This window comes from Macaca nemestrina, chromosome 3 (assembly GCF_043159975.1).
Source record: "Macaca nemestrina isolate mMacNem1 chromosome 3, mMacNem.hap1, whole genome shotgun sequence".
NCBI lineage: Eukaryota > Metazoa > Chordata > Mammalia > Primates > Cercopithecidae > Macaca > Macaca nemestrina.
Genome location: NC_092127.1, coordinates 144,210,939 through 144,228,905, shown reverse-complemented (window position 1 = coordinate 144,228,905; position 17,967 = coordinate 144,210,939). Strand labels below are relative to the sequence as shown.

General features: G+C 40.0%; 1 protein-coding gene across 11 annotated transcripts in view; it reads left to right on the top strand.

The window, feature by feature from the left end:
* The window catches only part of LOC105463327 (RasGEF domain family member 1B), a 789,062-nt gene that overhangs the window by 761,043 nt on the left and 10,052 nt on the right, over positions 1-17,967 (top strand). For 9 of the 11 annotated variants that reach the window (XM_071093572.1, XM_071093570.1, XM_071093568.1 and 6 more), the window contains 6 exons: positions 6,816-7,031; positions 7,519-7,593; positions 9,257-9,352; positions 9,467-9,569; positions 13,075-13,154; positions 14,541-14,636. In XM_071093572.1, the coding sequence (XP_070949673.1) occupies positions 6,816-7,031; positions 7,519-7,593; positions 9,257-9,352; positions 9,467-9,569; positions 13,075-13,154; positions 14,541-14,636 (666 nt within the window). The remainder of the gene's footprint in view (positions 1-6,815; positions 7,032-7,518; positions 7,594-9,256; positions 9,353-9,466; positions 9,570-13,074; positions 13,155-14,540; positions 14,637-17,967) is intronic. The other 2 variants (XM_071093569.1, XM_011710363.2) reach the window with 1 other exon arrangement.

The window sequence follows — 17,967 nt, the reverse complement described above, 5'->3', positions numbered from 1 at the left end:
CATTTTACTGTTACTTTTTGACATTATGTTGTTATGAACCCAAGTGCTCGAGACAGCCATTATTTCTGCCGGGCTGAATGAGTCATTTCCTGAGTCATTGTGCAAGTTATGATGGTTATAATCATTTTGCCAGTTTGCCTATTACAGGTTCCAGCCAGGTATGAATTGATAGGTCCCTTGCTTACAAAGGCAAAAATTAAGCATCATGGTGCAGTTTTGTAGCAAATCTTATATTAGAAGGGTTAGCCTGGGAGTTCCTCGGCAGGGTCAGTGCTGGCTCAGTGACCTTGGTTTATGTATCTGAAGCTGCTCAAAAGATTAGTGACATCATAAGGGCTTTTTCTTGTGTGAAGGCTGAGACCTAAGTCAGACAGTTTTCATTTCAGTTAGGTTGTCTTTAGCTACTTAACATTATATGTCAATCATCTTATCTTCCCTCTATTGCCTTTATAACTTAGTTCTTTCCAAAAGAAACACCTTAAAAATCTTTTTATTTTAAGATAAAATGTTGGTGTTTTGAAAATACCAAATGGATGGTCCTTCTTATTGCGGGAGTCAAAGGGGAAATCATTTCTATCTGTGTTTACCAGATGAAAATTGGTCTTTTTGTTTAACAGAATCAAGCTATTCGAGAGCTGGGTAGAACAGAGAGAAGGGCCAAACAGCCTTGTGACCCTGGCTTCTTTTCAACACTCCTGTGTTAATAACAATCTTGATAGAAACCTTGTGAAGTTCAGATGGTTTTGAGCATGAAAAGAGGAGATAAGAAGACAAGCCAGTTCTAACTGAGGAACTGGTTAAACTAAGGGTTGAGTGGAGAGATGTCACCTGCCTTGATCAGGTTGGGTTTCACAGGGAACCTGTTTCTTTAGTTGCTTCTATTCAGTATTCCGTATTCTATTCAGTATTCAGAATTCAAATCCACACTTGCCAGCTGGTTTATCTGAGTGTGTTTTGGCTAGTCCTCTAAATCCTTGCTCCTTCCTCGTCTCTATAAATCATAGAAGTAACTGCCTTGTGTTAATGCCCTTTCAGGTCTGAAACTGTATGACCGATGTCCTTCCTCCAGTTCTTTGGCTATCAGGCTCCTTATCAGTCATGTGCTTAGGTGTCTCCCCTCAGAGAGACCTTCCTTCAGCACCCCAACTATGATCATTCCCTCTCCCATTATTGGCTTTCACTGCTCTTCCCTTCATAGTGGTTCCTAGCACTCTGTGATGAGTCAGTATAGCTGGCCCCCTCTCTGTATTTGTGGGATCTGCATCCATGGGTTCAACCAACCTCAGATTGAAAATATTCAAAAAGTATTAAGTGTGTACCGAACATACATAGCCCTTTTTTCCCTGTCATTATTCCCTAAACAATACAGTATCACAGTGATGTACATAGCATTTATGTTGCATTAGGTATTATAAGTAATGTAGAGATGATTTAAAGTATACAGGAGGATGTGCAGATGTATGAAAATACTATACCATCTTATAGCAGAGATGTGAGAGCATCTGCAGGGAAGTCCTGGAACCAATCTCCCGAGGATACTGAGGGATGACTGTGCTTGCATTTTTGTTGCTTGATTTCCTCTCTAGACCCCATGCTGTGCCCTCTTTGTTCACCTTGGCCTCCTTAACTCCTAGCTCAGTACCTGGCACTTAGTATTCTCTCAGTAGTGTTTGAATGAATGAGTCAATGAATGAATGAATGAACAAATGAATTACTGGAATAGGGAAAAATTATTTCCCTCTACTGGAAGGAATATGAGCCTGGGTTGGGATTTGTTGCTTCTTGCCTGGGACTTTTTTTTTTTTCCTTTTGGCAGTCAGTGAATCCAGGTGTGCCCTATATATAATTTAGTCAGGTTCTTCTGAATCTGCCAGGACAGTTCTACATAATTTGGCTTAATATGTTTCTCCCCTGGGGATTTGCCCAAAATGAAGTGGTTTATTAGGACTTGCCTGCAAGAAACATGAAATGAAACTAATGATTGAATTACATGACAAATGACTGTGGTGGATAGAATGCAATTTTCTCTTCCTTAAGGGGCTGGTCTTTATAATAAGAACTTCTATCTTTATTTGCCAGGTAATTACTGTCACTGGCATTTGAAGTTATAAAAAAGAATAAGTACATATTTAGTAATTCATGACTCAGTGAGGAACCGTGCTTAACAACACAAAGCTTGATTTCTCAAATGGAATCAAATGGCAGCAGGAAACTTTTAAAAGAGGTGGCGTGCATACACTGTCTCCCATGCTCACACACTAGTTGTTGAATAGCTTTCTCCCATACTCTATTACGTACATTTTTCCATGATATTTTGAGGCAGTTTTTTGCTAACAACCTGACTGTACATTCCTCTGCCTCTTCCCCCAATAAATTTTTTTAAAATTGCAGAATAGGCTGGGTGCGGTGGCTCACGCCTGTAATCCCAGCACTTTGGGAGGCTGAAGAAGGCAGATTACTGAGGTTGGGAGTTTGAGACCAGCCTGACCACCATGGAGGAACCCCCATTTCTACTAAAAATACAAAATTAGCCAGGCGGGGTGGCGCATGCCTATAATTCCAGCTACTCGGGAAGCTGAGGCAGGAGAATCTCTTGAACCCGGGAGGCAGAGATTGCAGTGAGCCAAGATCGCACCGTTGCACTCCAGCCTGGGCAACAAGAGTGAAACTCCCCACCTCAAAAAAAAAAAAAAAAAATTGCGGAATGAAAATCTTTCAGCAGATATGCCAGTAAAGTATTGCTTCTCACACTTGGCTTATACAAGGATCAGCTGAGACGCATCTAGATCTTGTGACCCAAATGCACTGCAGACCAAGTCGATCGTAATCTCTGGGGTGGAACCCAGGCTGCCCCCATTCAGCAGTTTGTTCTGCTCATTGCTTCCCAGCTGGTACAATTGTGTGGTACCCTGAAGAGAAGTAATAATTTCTAGCTAAAGTGTTTTCTGTGTGGATCCCGGGAAGGGGTGAGGAAAAGGTGCATGATGTAGGAATGATAGCATGCATGGAATAGCAGCTGAGGCACAGAATAATGAATATTTTAAAGTGAGTTGTTGGCTTTTTTTTTTTTTTTTTTTGAGACGGAGTCTTGCTCTGTCGCCCGGGCTGGAGTGCAGTGGCCGGATCTCAGCTCACTGCAAGTTCCGCCTCCCAGGTTCTCGCCATTCTCCTGCCTCAGCCTCCCGTGTAGCTGAGACTACAGTCCCCCGCCACCTCGCCCAGCTAGTTTTTTGTATTTTTTAGTAGAGACGGGGTTTCACCGTGTTAGCCAGGATGGTCTCGATCTCTTGACCTCGTGATCCGCCCGTCTCGGCCTCCCAGTGCTGGGATTACAGGCTTGAGCCACCGCGCCTGGCCTAGAGTTGTTGGGTTTTTTTAAGTGAAAATAACTTTCTTGTGCATGTCTCATGCCTGTGTTATCCAAGAAATCCCATTCTGTGGGAAAGCTTTAAAACATTTTATTTTTAACATGTCAAGTAATATAGGAATATATTCACTTGGATTTTGTTCGAAAATTCATACAAAGCAAAAGAGGCCAAAAAACTTCCATCAATCCAACTTCTCTCTTAAAGGTAACAGCTGTTGTCAATTTTGTGTGTATCCTTCCAGAGCTGCTCCTACGTATACAGGTCTTCATAGAAAGTAGTGTGTATGGCTTTTGTTCCCATGTGTGTTTACCTAGTATTTTTCACCCTGCTTGTTTTCTCTCTTATGTCTTGGAAACCTTTCCATGTCAGTGCAGGTAGCTGTATCTTCTTTCAGCTGCTACACAGTAGTCCGGTATGTGATTGGGCCATGTTTCTTTTTCTTTTTAATAACTATTCTATTGGACACAAACAAGTTAAATTTGTTTATACCGAAAACTCAGCATTTTCTGAGAAAGACTTAGCAAAGAAGATTAAGTCCCTTCTTCATATCAAGCTCTGTTTAGTAAAGTAGTAACATATAGTTGTGAGTTGCTCTTGTAAACAGGCTTTACTGTGAAACTTCAACTTTGTAACACGTATTTTCTACTCTGCACTTGTTCTAGCCAAAAGGCTGAGAAGGGATTCTACCCCAGATAGTATATGCTATAACTAAGGTATCTCCAAGAAGGTGTTCAGAAACCAGTTTGAGTAATACACTGGGAAATATTTGCATAATTATTAGAAGTAGTATCTAACTCTCATGTAGTCATTTGTTATGACATTTGGGACAAAGGACTGAATAAAACAGTTGAAGTTGATAGATTTTGTTTGTTTGCTTGCTTTGTTTGTTGAGACAGGTTCTCGCTTTCTTACCCAGTCTGGAGTGCTATGGCACCATCGGAGCTCACCATAGCATCAACCTCCGTGGCTCAAGCAATCCTCCCACCTCAGTTTCCCCCAAGTTACTGGGACTGCAGGTGCCCAGCTAATTTTTAAATTTTTGTAGAGGCCAAGCATGGTGGCTCATGCTTAATAATACCAGCATCTTGGGAAGCCGAGGTGGGCAGATCACTTGAGGTCAGGAGTTCGGGACCATCCTTGCTAACATGGCGAAACCGCATCTCTACTGATACAACAACAAAAACAAAACAAAACAACAACAAAAAATTAGCTGGGTGTGGTGGCACACACTTGTAATCTCAGCTACTCAGGAGGCTGAGGCACGAGAATTGCTTGAACCTGGGAGGTGGAGGTTGCAGTGAGTTGAGATTGCACCACTGCACTCCAGCCTGGGCAACAGAGTGAGATTCTGTCTCAGTCAACATATAAATAAGTTTTTGTGGAGACAGGGTCTCACTATGTTGTCTCGATCTCCTGGGCTCAAGGGATCCTCCTGCCTCATCCTCCCAAAGTTCTGGGATTACAGATGTGAGCCACCATGCCTGGACATAGATTTTTAATGTAACTCAAGTTTATAAAAGTAAAAGAGAAGGGGGAAATAGGAATGAGAGATTTGAAATAACCCTCAACTCATCCTTGAACAGCTTTGAATTCCAAAAAAGAGACATTTCTCTTGAGTGACAAACATACTACCAAATAGCATTTGCTAAACTGATAACCTAAATGCTGTATGGAAGGTGGGATTTTTGACGGTTCAATTGTTAAGTACATAGGTGTTTCATTAGTGATTTCAGGGTGATCCATGACTGTAGAGAAAAATAGAGGTCATCTAATGGACCAGTTTAAATTACTCAGCAGAATATACACTAACAAATAGAGAAGAAAAGGAAAAGAAGGCTGTGTATGCTTTTTACACCTTGACTATGCAAGAATTAACCATTTCCAAATATGTTGTTATTCTCCTCATAAGCAAGTATCTCTTCGTTTGGGTTTTTGTAATATACTGTAATAAACAAAATTGCTTCTATTAAAAAAAAAACTGTGGCTCTTATACTTGTAGGTAAATGCCATTTAATTTTCAGATAATTAATCTCAGCAAATGATATTGTGGTATTTTTTTAAAAGGCAATGGAGCCATAAACCTAGGCCTTTCTATATCTGTAGGTTTACTGGGGCCATCCTCTTTTCGAGATTTAACCTAAGGACCGTGTTAGCATTGAATCAGCCTGTGTGCCTTTCTCTGATACAGGCATCATAATTTACCTGGAAGAATATTGTTTTGGAAATTTTTGGCTAGAAAAGGAAGACTAAATGGACTCTGCAACTTGTATCATAGCTGTGCCCTGGGATTGATGGATTGTGAAGTCATTTCTTGATTTAACAAATGTTTTAAAATCAGGAGGTTGACAGTTATCTAAACTACATGCAGTGCTTTTTTAAACCAGTTTATCTTATGCATGAGGCTGCAGCATAATGAAGTAGCAAACAAAGTGGCACCTGGGAGTAGTGTTGCAGGGATAATTGCCACGTGGAAGAGTTCGGTTGTGAACATTAATAGTGAGTCATGAGTACAAAAGAAATGAATATGAGCCCAGTGGAGGTCAGATGCCAGAAATGAATATCTGCTGCTTCCTCATGGTCATCCACATTTTATGTGTAAGTCAAGAAGGTGGTAGGCTGGACGTGGTGGCTTACACCTGTAATCCCCACACTTTGGGAGGCCGAGGCAGGCAGATCACAAGGTCAGGAGTTCAAGACCAGCCTGGCTAATATAGTGAAACCCTGTCTCTACAAAAATACAAAAATTAGCCAGGCGTGGTGGTGCATGCCTGTAATCCCAACTACTCGGGAGGCTAAGGCAGGTGAATCACTTGAACCTGGGAGGCGGAGGTTGTAGTGAGTGAGCCAAGATCCTGTCACTGCACTCCAGCCCAGGCAACAGAGCAAGACTCGTCTCAAACAAAACAAAACAAAACAAAAACAAAAAGAAGGTGGTTCGAGGGGGTGAGTGGGAAGTAATGGTATATTTCTGCTAGGTAGCCAGACTGATGCGATTGAGAATGATAGGACTAGAGAAATCAAGAGGGTGGCCCTAAAGAAAAAGTGTTAGGAAAAGGATGCATTGACTTGCGATCAATGTATTTCAACCCACCAGCAGTAAACTGTATATTTCTTTGCTGGAACAGAGGACAGTCAGTTATACTTAGTACTCATTATACTGGATTCCCTCAAAAGGTAATCTAGATTGTCACTGTAGTGTTTTCATGGCCCAACCTGAATTGTACTCTCAGTTGCAACCCCAAAGAAGAACTAAATCTTACAGGTTTGAAAATGCCTCATGCATGTGTCTCAAACTGTTAGAGCTAGCCAAATCTTCCTGTAACTTCCCTTAACCAAGTTGATTCTCCAGTGTCCAGGTAAAATCATTTGAGGACATAGTCTCTGAGTTTGCACAGTGGCAAAACCAGACATGCAGAGCACGGATGTAATTCTTCGCTTATTCCCTAGCAGACATACAGAAAGAATGTCCAGCAGATGATGCAGTGTCTGATCCGCAAACTTGCTGCACTCAGCCAGTACGAAGAAGTCCTGGCAAAAATCAGCTCCACATCCACAGATCGACTCACAGTTCTCAAGACCAAGCCACAGTCCATACAAAGGGATATCATTACTGTCTGCAATGACCCTTACACGTTGGCCCAGCAGCTGACTCATATAGAGCTGGTAAGGCTGTTATCATCTTTGCCCTTTACAACCACGGATTTGCTTTGCTTTGGCAACCAGACAATATGTTTGTCAACAGTAATGTCACAGGAGAGGTTAGAATAATCCAAGTGGGAAATCATCTGAGACAGCTGAAACATACCGTGTTTATGGATTTGAGTATGAATGCTTCTGATATTCTGGGGATTCGCTTGTAAATAAATACTAAACAAGGCTGAAGAGCAAAGAGTTTATTGACCTTCTTCACCTTCTGCCTCTAATCAGTTTTTCCAAAACCTGCTCAGCCTTTCGCTATCTTGTGGAATATTGACGCAAGCAGAAAATTGCCTCTGCACAGACCTTGATGATGAAAGTATTTCGGGTTAAAGGCTTATTTTATAATCTTCATTAAGAAATGGGAGGTGGTGCCAAAAGTCATAGAGGGAGTTGACAGTCCATTTCTTTTCACTTTCTTTAATACTGTTGACCTTCTGGGTTTGTGTTTCAGGAGAGGCTCAATTATATTGGGCCGGAAGAATTTGTTCAGGCGTTCGTGCAGAAGGGCCCTTTGGATAATGACAAGGTAATCAGTCTACCCAAAGGTCAACGCTGAAACCAGAAATGGGATTTCTCAGTCTGTGATAGTGGGTATAAGGGACAGAAGTTAGACCTATATTCGGTTTTAGATTTTAAAATCAGAATTTTTTTTTTTTCCATCAGCCATGTCTGATTCATTGCAGTTTTCTTGAGCGAGGTCTCCAAGCTCCTTTACAATTTTGCCCCATCACTAACTTGTAGCCTCTTCTTCCTCCTTATTGGGAAATTTAGTAGGACCTTTACAGCAAGTAGATGCAGGCATTTGTGGTGATGAAAATAGGAGAGGAAAGCATAATGGTTTTAGCAGATTAAGAATCTGCTGAGAAGGTTCTGCCCATAATTCAACAATAGCAGGGGCAGGAAAGACAGGATGCACATCCAGCTTGCTGAGTAAAGGGCTTGACCGCTTTGCCTCTTGTTTTAAGGTGAATCTCTCATGAGAGGTTTATTGCCTAGGTGCAGCCCACTATTAAAGAAATGAATGCTGGGCGTGGACTGTCAAATCAGTGTACACATATAAGAAATTTTTTTCTTCCAGTGACGTGGAAGCATTTTGAATTGTTAGGCAAAGACTACAACACCCGCTGATGAAAGCCCCCCTTCTGGGAGTAGGGGCAACAGCTGTTTTCCGGACTTAGAATAGTGTCTCCTAATACAGGAAGTGAAGAATTTGTTTTGCCATAGAAGGCTAGTGGACTTTTTGTTTGTTTGTTTCTTTTGGAAGGAAGGAAAGAGGGGTGTAATTAGCCTCTTCAAGCTGGCCTTGAACTTCAAGATGAGATGAACTTTTTTGCCTTTGAACAATGTGTTACTCACCCTACTGAAGACCATGATGGTGTAGACTTCTGTTTATCTACTTGAAAGACATTTAGTTTGTTGCAACATTATGTTGTAAAATGTTGTCCTATGCTTCATTTTAAGAGAAAAATTTCTACTCCTCTGTACTGGCAGCCACTTTTTGCTGTATCGATTATAGCAGTTGGTATTTGCACTCCATTAACTGAGTCAGGATTGTTTTGGAATGCAGCCAGAACTCTTCCTCTGAATCGTGTTTCTGAAGATACAATCCAGACTAACTTAGTTTCTCGGGAAGAGGGGTTAGGGACCCTTTTTTGGAGGCTGAATCTCACTCTGCCACCCAGGCTGGAGTGCAATGGCGTGATCCCAGTTCACTACAACCTCCACCTCCCGGGTTCAAGCGATTCTCCTGCTTCAGCCTCCCAAGTAGCTGGGATTACAGGCATGCGCCACCATGCCCAGCTAATTTTTTGTATTTTAGGAGAGATGGGGTTTCACCATATTAACCAGGCTGATCTCGAACTCCTGACCTCTGGTGATCCACCCGCCTCAGCCTCCCAAAGTGTTGGGATTACAGGCGAGAGCCACTGCGCCCGACCTAAGGACACTTTTATAAATGCATCAGAGTACATTTCTAGACCTCAGGTGTTTCACTGGACTATCCTAAAGGACTTCGATATTTCTGTAAGGATAATCAAGAATGCCAGTGATTGTCTTTCTCTCTCTTTCTGTTGTTCTAAAAAGCTTGCCTAATCCATAAACTGAGAATAAAGGCTCGTATTTCACAAAATGAGAGTCCAATACGTTCTTTTTTTCCTCTAACTCATCCACTTACTTTGTTTTCTCTAAAGAGTTGCTACAGTGAACGGAAGAAAACACGAAACTTAGAAGCTTACGTGGAATGGTTTAATCGCCTCAGCTACTTGGTTGCTACAGAAATCTGTATGGTGAGGAAATGAATTTTCTGTCTCCTAGCTCTCAATATTATTTTTTCCTACTTATTTTAGAACTGTTGGGCCTTTATACTGGATAACTGCCCTCCATTGTCTTTTACTATATAGCCTGTTAAGAAAAAACACCGAGCAAGAATGATTGAGTATTTCATTGACGTAGCTCGGGAGTGTTTTAACATTGGCAACTTCAACTCCTTGATGGCGATAATCTGTGAGTATTTTGTGGAGGATACATGTCCTTTATCTTTACGAATCCTATAAAGTGACCCACAGAAAATTTGCAAATAGTATGGTTTGTTAGTATAGACTGTATTTTTAAATCCTGAGTTACTTGAGAATGTCCAAGATGCTTTAAATAGGCAAATGGGTGCGAGTAGGTGTGTAATCTTTCTTAAGTATGCAAGAATTCTTGGAATGTTTTAAGTTAACCTTAGCTAAATATTCATCTACAAAGACTTGTAGTTAAGATACTTGTCTAAATAAAGAGTTTTAAAAAGCATTTTGGCAGCTTGCATATCAAGTATTGTAGAAATAATGATCCAAGACTCAATTATCTGATTCCTTGGACAAGAGGGTGGCCTAAGAAACTGGCACATTTTCTAACCGTTCAGGTTTCTAGTACTTATCACCCGCAGACCTTATTACTCTAGTATACAAACTCACCCCTCTATATTATGGAGGTTTTAACATCAGAGACCGTGTTTCTTTCCTTTCATTCTATAAATATGTGTGGTAACAATATGTCTTAGTTGTTCCAATTTATACCTGTTGTCTTGCCTTAATTATTGATAATAGCTTTTGATAATAATTCTTTCATTAAAAAGTGTCCTAGTTTGTATGATCAATTATATGGCCATCTTTCAAATTGTAGGTGCTCAATAAACATTTCAATAAAAGAATAGGCCGGGCACAGTGGCTCATGGCTATAATCCCAATACTTTGGGAGGCCAAGGCGGGCGGATCATGAAGTCAGGAGATCGAGACCACCCTGGCCAACATGGTGAAACCCTGTTATCTACTAAAAATACAAAAATTAGCTGGCCATGGTGGTGCATGCCTGTAGTTCCGGCTACTCAGGAGGCTGAGGCAGGAGAATCGCTTGAACCAGGGAGTCGGAGGTTGCAGTGAGCTGAAATCATGCCACTGCATTCTAGCCTGGCGCCAGAGCAAGACTCCGTCTTAAAAAAAAAAAAAAAAAAAAAGAGAGTTGAGGTCTTTTTGAAGGATCAGTTTAAAGCTAGAGAATCGGCCGGGCGCGGTGGCTCAAGCCTGTAATCCCAGCACTTTGGGAGGCCGAGACGGGCGGATCACTAGGTCAGGAGATCGAGACCATCCTGGCGAACACGGTGAAACCCCGTCTCTACTAAAAAATACAAAAAAAAAAAACTAGCCGGGCGAGGCGGCGGGCGCCTGTAGTCCCAGCTACTTGGGAGGCTGAGGCAGGAGAATGGCGTAAACCCGGGGGGCGGAGCTTGCAGTGAGCTGAGATCTGGCCACTGCACTCCAGCCCGGGCGACAGAGCCAGACTCCGTCTCAAAAAAAATAAATAAAAATAAATAAATAAATAAATAAATAAATAAAGCTAGAGAATCTACCAAATTTAATTCAAGAATCTTAATCTAATAAATTCTCCCTTCCACCAATTTATTTTTCCATTTTGTTTACATACCATTTCTTCTTTCTCTCCCCCCAGAAAAATACTGGCCAAGTCTCAGCTTATTATTTATCTGACTAACTCCATGAAAATAGCAAACAGAAAGATTATCTGAATCAGGGACTGAAAGGCTCACAGTCTAGATAATAGATTACTTAATTTCCCTCTTCTACTAGTAAGAAAATGTCAAGGCAAGCCATAGCATCAGAGAAAATGTTTGTAATACATAGAGCTGACAAATAACTTGTATCCAGAATCTATAAAGAACCCTGCAAATCAATAAAAAGACAAATAACCCAGTGAAAAAAAGGCCAAAAGACTGAAACAGATATGTCATGCAAGAAGATACTGTATATTAATGGCTAACGAGTATCTGGAATGGTGTTCCACATCATTAGTCATCAGAGAAATACAAATTAAATTGCAGCAAAATATTAATACCATTGCATGCACTAGGATGACTGGAATTTTAAAAACTGGTTACACCAAATAGTGTTGAAGATGTGGAACAAGTGGTGCTCTTATTATACATTATTGGCAGGAGTATAAAATGGTACTACTACTTTGGAAAACTGTTCAGCAGTTTCTTATAAGGTTAAACATATTTATACCCTGCAATGCAGAGATTGCACACACCTATGTATTTACTCCATGGAAATGCAAACACATGTCCACAGGAAGATTTGTAAAAGAACGCAGCTTTATTCATAATTGCCCAAGACTGGAAACAATCCAAATGCCCGTTTACAAATGAATGGCTAAATAAATTGTGGCATATTAATACAATGAAATACTGTTCGGCAATAAAAATGAACAGTTGATACGTATAAGTAACATGGATTAATTTTAGAGTCATTATGTTGTACAAAATAAGCCAGAGACAAGAGTAGATACCATATGATTTCATTGATACGAAGTTCTAGGACAGACAAAACGAATCTGTGGTTTTAGGTAGCCAGTGTTGTGATTTCTGTGGTGGTGGGGAGGTGACCAGAAGAGGGTCCAAAGGTGACCAGAAGAGGCCCAAGAGCTTGCTGGGATCATGAAATGTGCTACTTTATCTTGATTGGAGTGGTAATACATGCACTTACACATTAGTCAAAATTCATCTAATTATGTGTTTAAGGTCTGTGTAGTTTTTGTATGTAAATTGTACCTCAATTAAGAAGCCATCTCCCACTTCTTGTCCTTAAAATATGAATGTTGGTGGCATGGAGTTAATACATGTACTCATTTAGGCTAGCATGGGTTCCTTTTCTGTATAACAGCCACTGTAATATTTTTCTGAATAGTTATAGTACGTAAAGTATCCTTCAGGAGAGGCAGCCTGGCTTGTTGGAGTGAGTGTGGGTTATGGTGTTAGCTCCGTGTAAGCTTCCATCTCTGTTACTTGTTAACTGGATATCCTTGGGAAAATGTCTTACTCCTTGGAACTGTAGCATATTTTTTAAGAATGTTGAGGGGATATATGAGATAATACACACAAAGCATGGTTGACACATTAGTTTCTAGGTCAAGGGTCAGCAAACTATGACCCGTGGGTCAAATATGGCCCACCACTGGTTTCTTTATGACCAGCGAGCTAAGAATGGTTTTTATCTTTTTAAATGATTGAAAAAAATGAAAATAATAATATTAACATTTCTGACATGTGACTGTAATATAAATTCAGATTTCAGTGCACATAAACAAAGTTTTACTGGAATACAACCATAACCATTTGTATATGTAGTTATCTACATAACTGGATGATGGCTATTTTTGCACGACAGTGATAGTGTCTTGTAGTGATGACACAGACTATATGGCCTAAAATGCTTACTCTCTTTCCCTTTATAGAGAAAATGTGTTCACCTCTGCACAGAGTCAATGGTAGCATTTATGCTGTTTCTCGACTCAGAATTTGCAAAAAAAAAAAAAAAAAAAAGTACAATTGAAGTTTGTTACTTACTAATTTTAGAATTCTCACTTAGTAATGAATGCTTTTTAGAAGTATATGTTTATGGTTTTTCTTATTTCTTTCAATTTTCCTTTTTTCTTCCCCTCCATTTCAAATGGGAAGCTGGTATGAATATGAGCCCAGTCTCTCGACTAAAAAAAACTTGGGCCAAAGTGAAGACTGCAAAATTTGACATTCTTGAGGTATGTGAAGCCGATGTTTTGCTGTTAAGTAACACTTGACACCTGGAAAGTGGAATTCCTTTATGTGGTCTTGCCTCTCCTTCAGACTATGACAGAGGAAAAAGCCCATCCATCTTTACAGACCCCGGGAAAGGAAAGTGGGTAGAATTGGAGAGGAAAATAAATCAGGTTATGTACTGGTTGTTTTATAGGTAGAGATGTCCATTCTGGGGTTAATTGACTGGGGAAATAGTGAGCTGTCAGTCATATCACCTTATATGCCAGAATGGAATTTCGGTCCTGAGCAGTTGAGAGTTTTACTTCACTGTGAGCCTATTAGCTTCATTTATCTTCAGTGTCTCAGGGGAAGTGTTCCCCATCCCCAGAGTAACATTTATTCATCCTTTCAGCAATTTAGCTGATCTGTGAAAAAGCCCTTCCCATACAATTCTGAGGATAGTAAGAATTGTGGCCAGGCGCAGTGGCTCATGTCTGTAATCCTAGCACTTTGGGAGGCTGAGGCAGGAGGATCAACTGAGCCCAGGAGTTCAAGACCAGCCTGGGCAACGTGGCGAAACCCCACCTCTATGAAAAATACAAAAAATTAGCCGGGTGTGGTGGCACGTGCCTATAGTCCCAGCTACTTGCAGGGCTGAGGCAGGAGGATTGATTGAGCCTGGAAGGTGGGAGCTGTCGTGAGCCAAGATCACACCACTACATTACAGCCTGGGTGGCAAAGTGAGACCCTATCTCAAAAAAAAAAAAAAAAAAAGAAAGAAAAAAAAATCGTGTGCCAGAGTATGTGTATTTGAATCATATTCATCTGAGCACTACCTTGGTGTGCCAGTGCTTTGAATTACCATCTTTGGAGATAAGAAGAAAGCATTCTTTCCCAAGTTTTCTCCCAAATTGGAAATTATCATTATACCTATTATTTTATGATCTATTCATACAACCCAATACATCTCTTTTCCTTCTTGCAAATGATATGCTTCAATTATTTGTGCATGATTTGTCACTACAAAGTGTGTTGGATCACTATACATGGCTAAGCATCAGTGGGCCCATTGACCTTCAGAAGCAAACAGGAAATTTTTCTAATGCTGGTGTTTGACTCTTATTAGTTTTACGTCTAAGCTCAACAATTAGCCTAGAAAGAATGTAGTTTAGGTTTAACATTATTGAAGCTGACATCAGCTCACATAATTACACCAAACTTCAGGAAAGAAAACACTTGTGCAATGTGTGTCATGTGCATTTGTGTGTATGAGAAGGATAAATCATATTCCTGCTGAGTTTCCTAACTAATTTTGAATTTCATATGTAACTAAATGTGTGATCTCATAAACTTCCTACAGAAGTTTACAATAAATAAAGAGTTAATATTCTTCTGTCTTTTATCTATAGCATCAGATGGACCCTTCAAGCAATTTCTATAATTATCGAACAGCTCTTCGTGGAGCAGCACAAAGGTCTTTAACTGCTCATAGTAGTAGAGAAAAGGTATGTGCTTAAAGTCTTTCTTACGGCAGACTTGCTGTGTTTTATACTGAAATGCTATGTGAACTACTACACTGAAGCTTTTTTACTTGTTGAGATTTAAGAGAGACATGTACTCTAGAAATGATACCACTTGCCACACAGAGACGGTGAGTGCTACCAGAAAGTTTGTTAGACTGGATATTGCTGTGTTATTATTACATTACTTACGTAATTACTCTGTAGTGCCTCTTAATTGTGTTTCAAGCAATACATTAAGTCATATGTTAAGATGACTAATAGCATTAAAGAGTAATTTAGTTTAATGGAAAATAGACATTTAAGCTCTGCACAAGGTAGCTGACTTAATGTAACCTTTTCTCTTAGAAGAATTAGCTTACCTCCCATGGTTAAGTCATTTATTTTCAGAAAGTAGGTTAGTTGCTGTAGCATTAGGCGTGCTGTTACTAATTGGATTATGGGGGTAGCAGAAAAAGTACAGGGGTAATGTCTGAGAAATTAATGGTCCTTTCTCACTCTACCCTACTCTTAAACAAATTAGTACCATCCTTCTTCTACCATATTCTTGATTCTGAGGGTCCTTCCTTGGCACGTTTTGGTGTCATATTTCTTTACAGAGGAAGGGTAAGCTGTTTCAACATTTGGCAGTCATGTTATTTGAGAAGTGAATGCTTAGTTATGGTAACTGGGTTAATGAAGGTTGCCTGATAGAGGTTATTTTCGGTTTCAATTCCATCCATCTTTTAACTTAAACTATATCTTCCACAAATAAAAGAAAATGAGGTAAAAAACCTTTCACAGCTTCCCAATCACGTCCCTTGAAAAAGCTTCAGCCTCAATGATCTAAAATAAAAATAAACACACAACCCCACCTTTAGTAAATGCTAAGTTGGTTCTCAATCAGATCTGAAATATCAGTTCTAACAATGTTTGAGGGATATTGTAAATCCTTCAAATTTTTTCTTTAAATAAAGAAACTTATAACATCGGAGGGGGTATGAAGCAGAGATGACAGTCTTACTGCAACCTGACAGGGTTTTTTAAGTTTTACTTGCTCCATCCCAGTACACTTGTGATTAGATTGAGAAAAGAATCTAATATGAAGTCTTTTAAGCTTCAAACAATGAGCACATGTGGGAGAATTGCAGCACACTGAAGAGTAAGCCCACTGAAGGGGCTGTACGTGGCCTCATTCACCTTCTCTGTGTTGCAGGGCAGGCAAGGTTCTCTCTGCATGGGCTTCAGTGAGGGCTTGGTGGGCTCTGCCCCAGAAGTCTGTGGAATCATATCTGTGAGTAGGGAGCTACAGCGTTGGCCAAAGAAATTCTGAAGTGCAATCCCTCCAAAATTTCTCAGTTGTGGAATTCTAAGTTTTTTTCTACAAAAAGTCCCAAGTACTTACCCTTTACATCATTTAATACATTTTGTCTGCTTTAGTTTTGTTTTGTTTTAAACAGGTTCTATGTGAACATATAAATTGTACTCTGTAGTTCATTAAACAAATGAAAGCACAGCCATTCAATTATTAAAAAGTCAAGAAACAATAGATGCTGCTGAAGCTGTGGAGAAATACGAACACTTTTACACTGTTGGTGGGAATGTAAATTAGTTCAACATAATTTACATAATTGTGGAAGACAGTGTGGCAGTTCCTCAAGGATACAGAGATACCATTTGACCCAGCAACCCCATTACTGGGTATATACCCAAAGGAATATAAATCATTCTGCTATAAAGACACATGTTCACGTATGTTAATTGCAGCAGTATTTACAATAACAAAGACATGGAACCAACCCAAATGCCCATCAATGATAGACTGGATAAAGAAAATGTGGTACATATACACCATGGAATACTATGCAGCCATAAAAATGAATGAGATCATGTCCTTTGTGGGGACACAGATGAAGCTGGAGGCCATCATCCTCAGCAAACCAACACAGGAACGGAAAACCAAACACTGCATGTTCTCACTCATAAGCGGGAGTTGAACAATGAGAACACATGGACACAGGGAGGGGACAACACATAACTGGGGCCCGAAGGGGGCTGGGGGGCAAGGGGAAGGAGAGCATTAGGACAAATACCTAATAAATGCGGGACTTAAAACCTAGATGACAGGTTGATGGGTGCAGCAAACCACCATGACACATGTGTACCTATGTAACAAACCTGCACATTGTGCACATGTATCCCAGAACTTAAAGTAAAATTAAAAAAAACTCACAGCCATTTTAAAAACTGCCGTCTCTTTTTACAGTTGGTCTCAAAGGCTGAGAGTGAAAGCATTTCTAGTTAAATCCACCTTTTATTCAAGAAAATTGGTATTTTTGGCCAGGCGTGGTGGCCCACGCCTATAATCCCAGCACTTTGGGAGGCTGAGGCAGGTGGATCACCTGAGGTCAGGAGTTCGAGATCAGCCTGACCAATATGGTGAATCTTTTATGTCCTTTTAAATCTCAAGTTTGTGTGGGCAGAGTGGCACATCTCTAGGTACCTAATATAGAACAAACCAAATGTGTTTTCCACACAGCAGCCCTTAAGTATTCTTTAAATAGCTGTTTTTTTTTTTTTTCTGTAGGTACCTGTGTCTCCAGGTTTTTAACCATTCCTCATGTGATTACGTGGCTTTAAATCCTCTTGCCATTCCAATTCTGCTCCTGTGAACTTACTTGGTCCTATTTATCAGCATTCATTTCTAGGTGTGGAACTGGCAAAACCCTTATGGTGTAGTTGCTGGGTTTCTGAACTAAGAATATTTTGAAAGGAAATTCAAAAATACTATTACTTGAGAAGTTCTCCTGCTAAAACATCATTGACAAGACCTTGAGGAAAATAAACTTTTGCTTTGTCCTATTAATAATGTGTACATTCACTTAGCTCATGGAAGTCCTTATAATCTGATTTTCACTGTATTAGATTTGTATAGGGGCTACAGATCTGAAGGGAATTATCCATGAATAAATGAAAAGTTGAAGCCTGCGAGAATTCTTTCTTACAGGCATAAGGAACAGAGCAGTAAAGTGTCGTAAGTAAGATTAGTTATATTTTTATTTTTATGAAAGAGTGATTGGGATAGTCAGTAGTGGAGCATCTTGCAGGCACCCCTGAATGCAAAAATCATGTAAGGTATAGCCTCTGCCACCTAGAATTTCTATTCCAGCTATAGGCACTTGGTGTGAATTTACGAGAAGTTTAAATATCAATAAGAAACAGTCAATGATCAACACCTCATGAATCTCACAGCTCAGCACCAAAGAATAGAGCATAAAAATACAGTTCTTGTTTAAAAGCTGCTACAGTATACAAATATTACATCTTGATTATAATT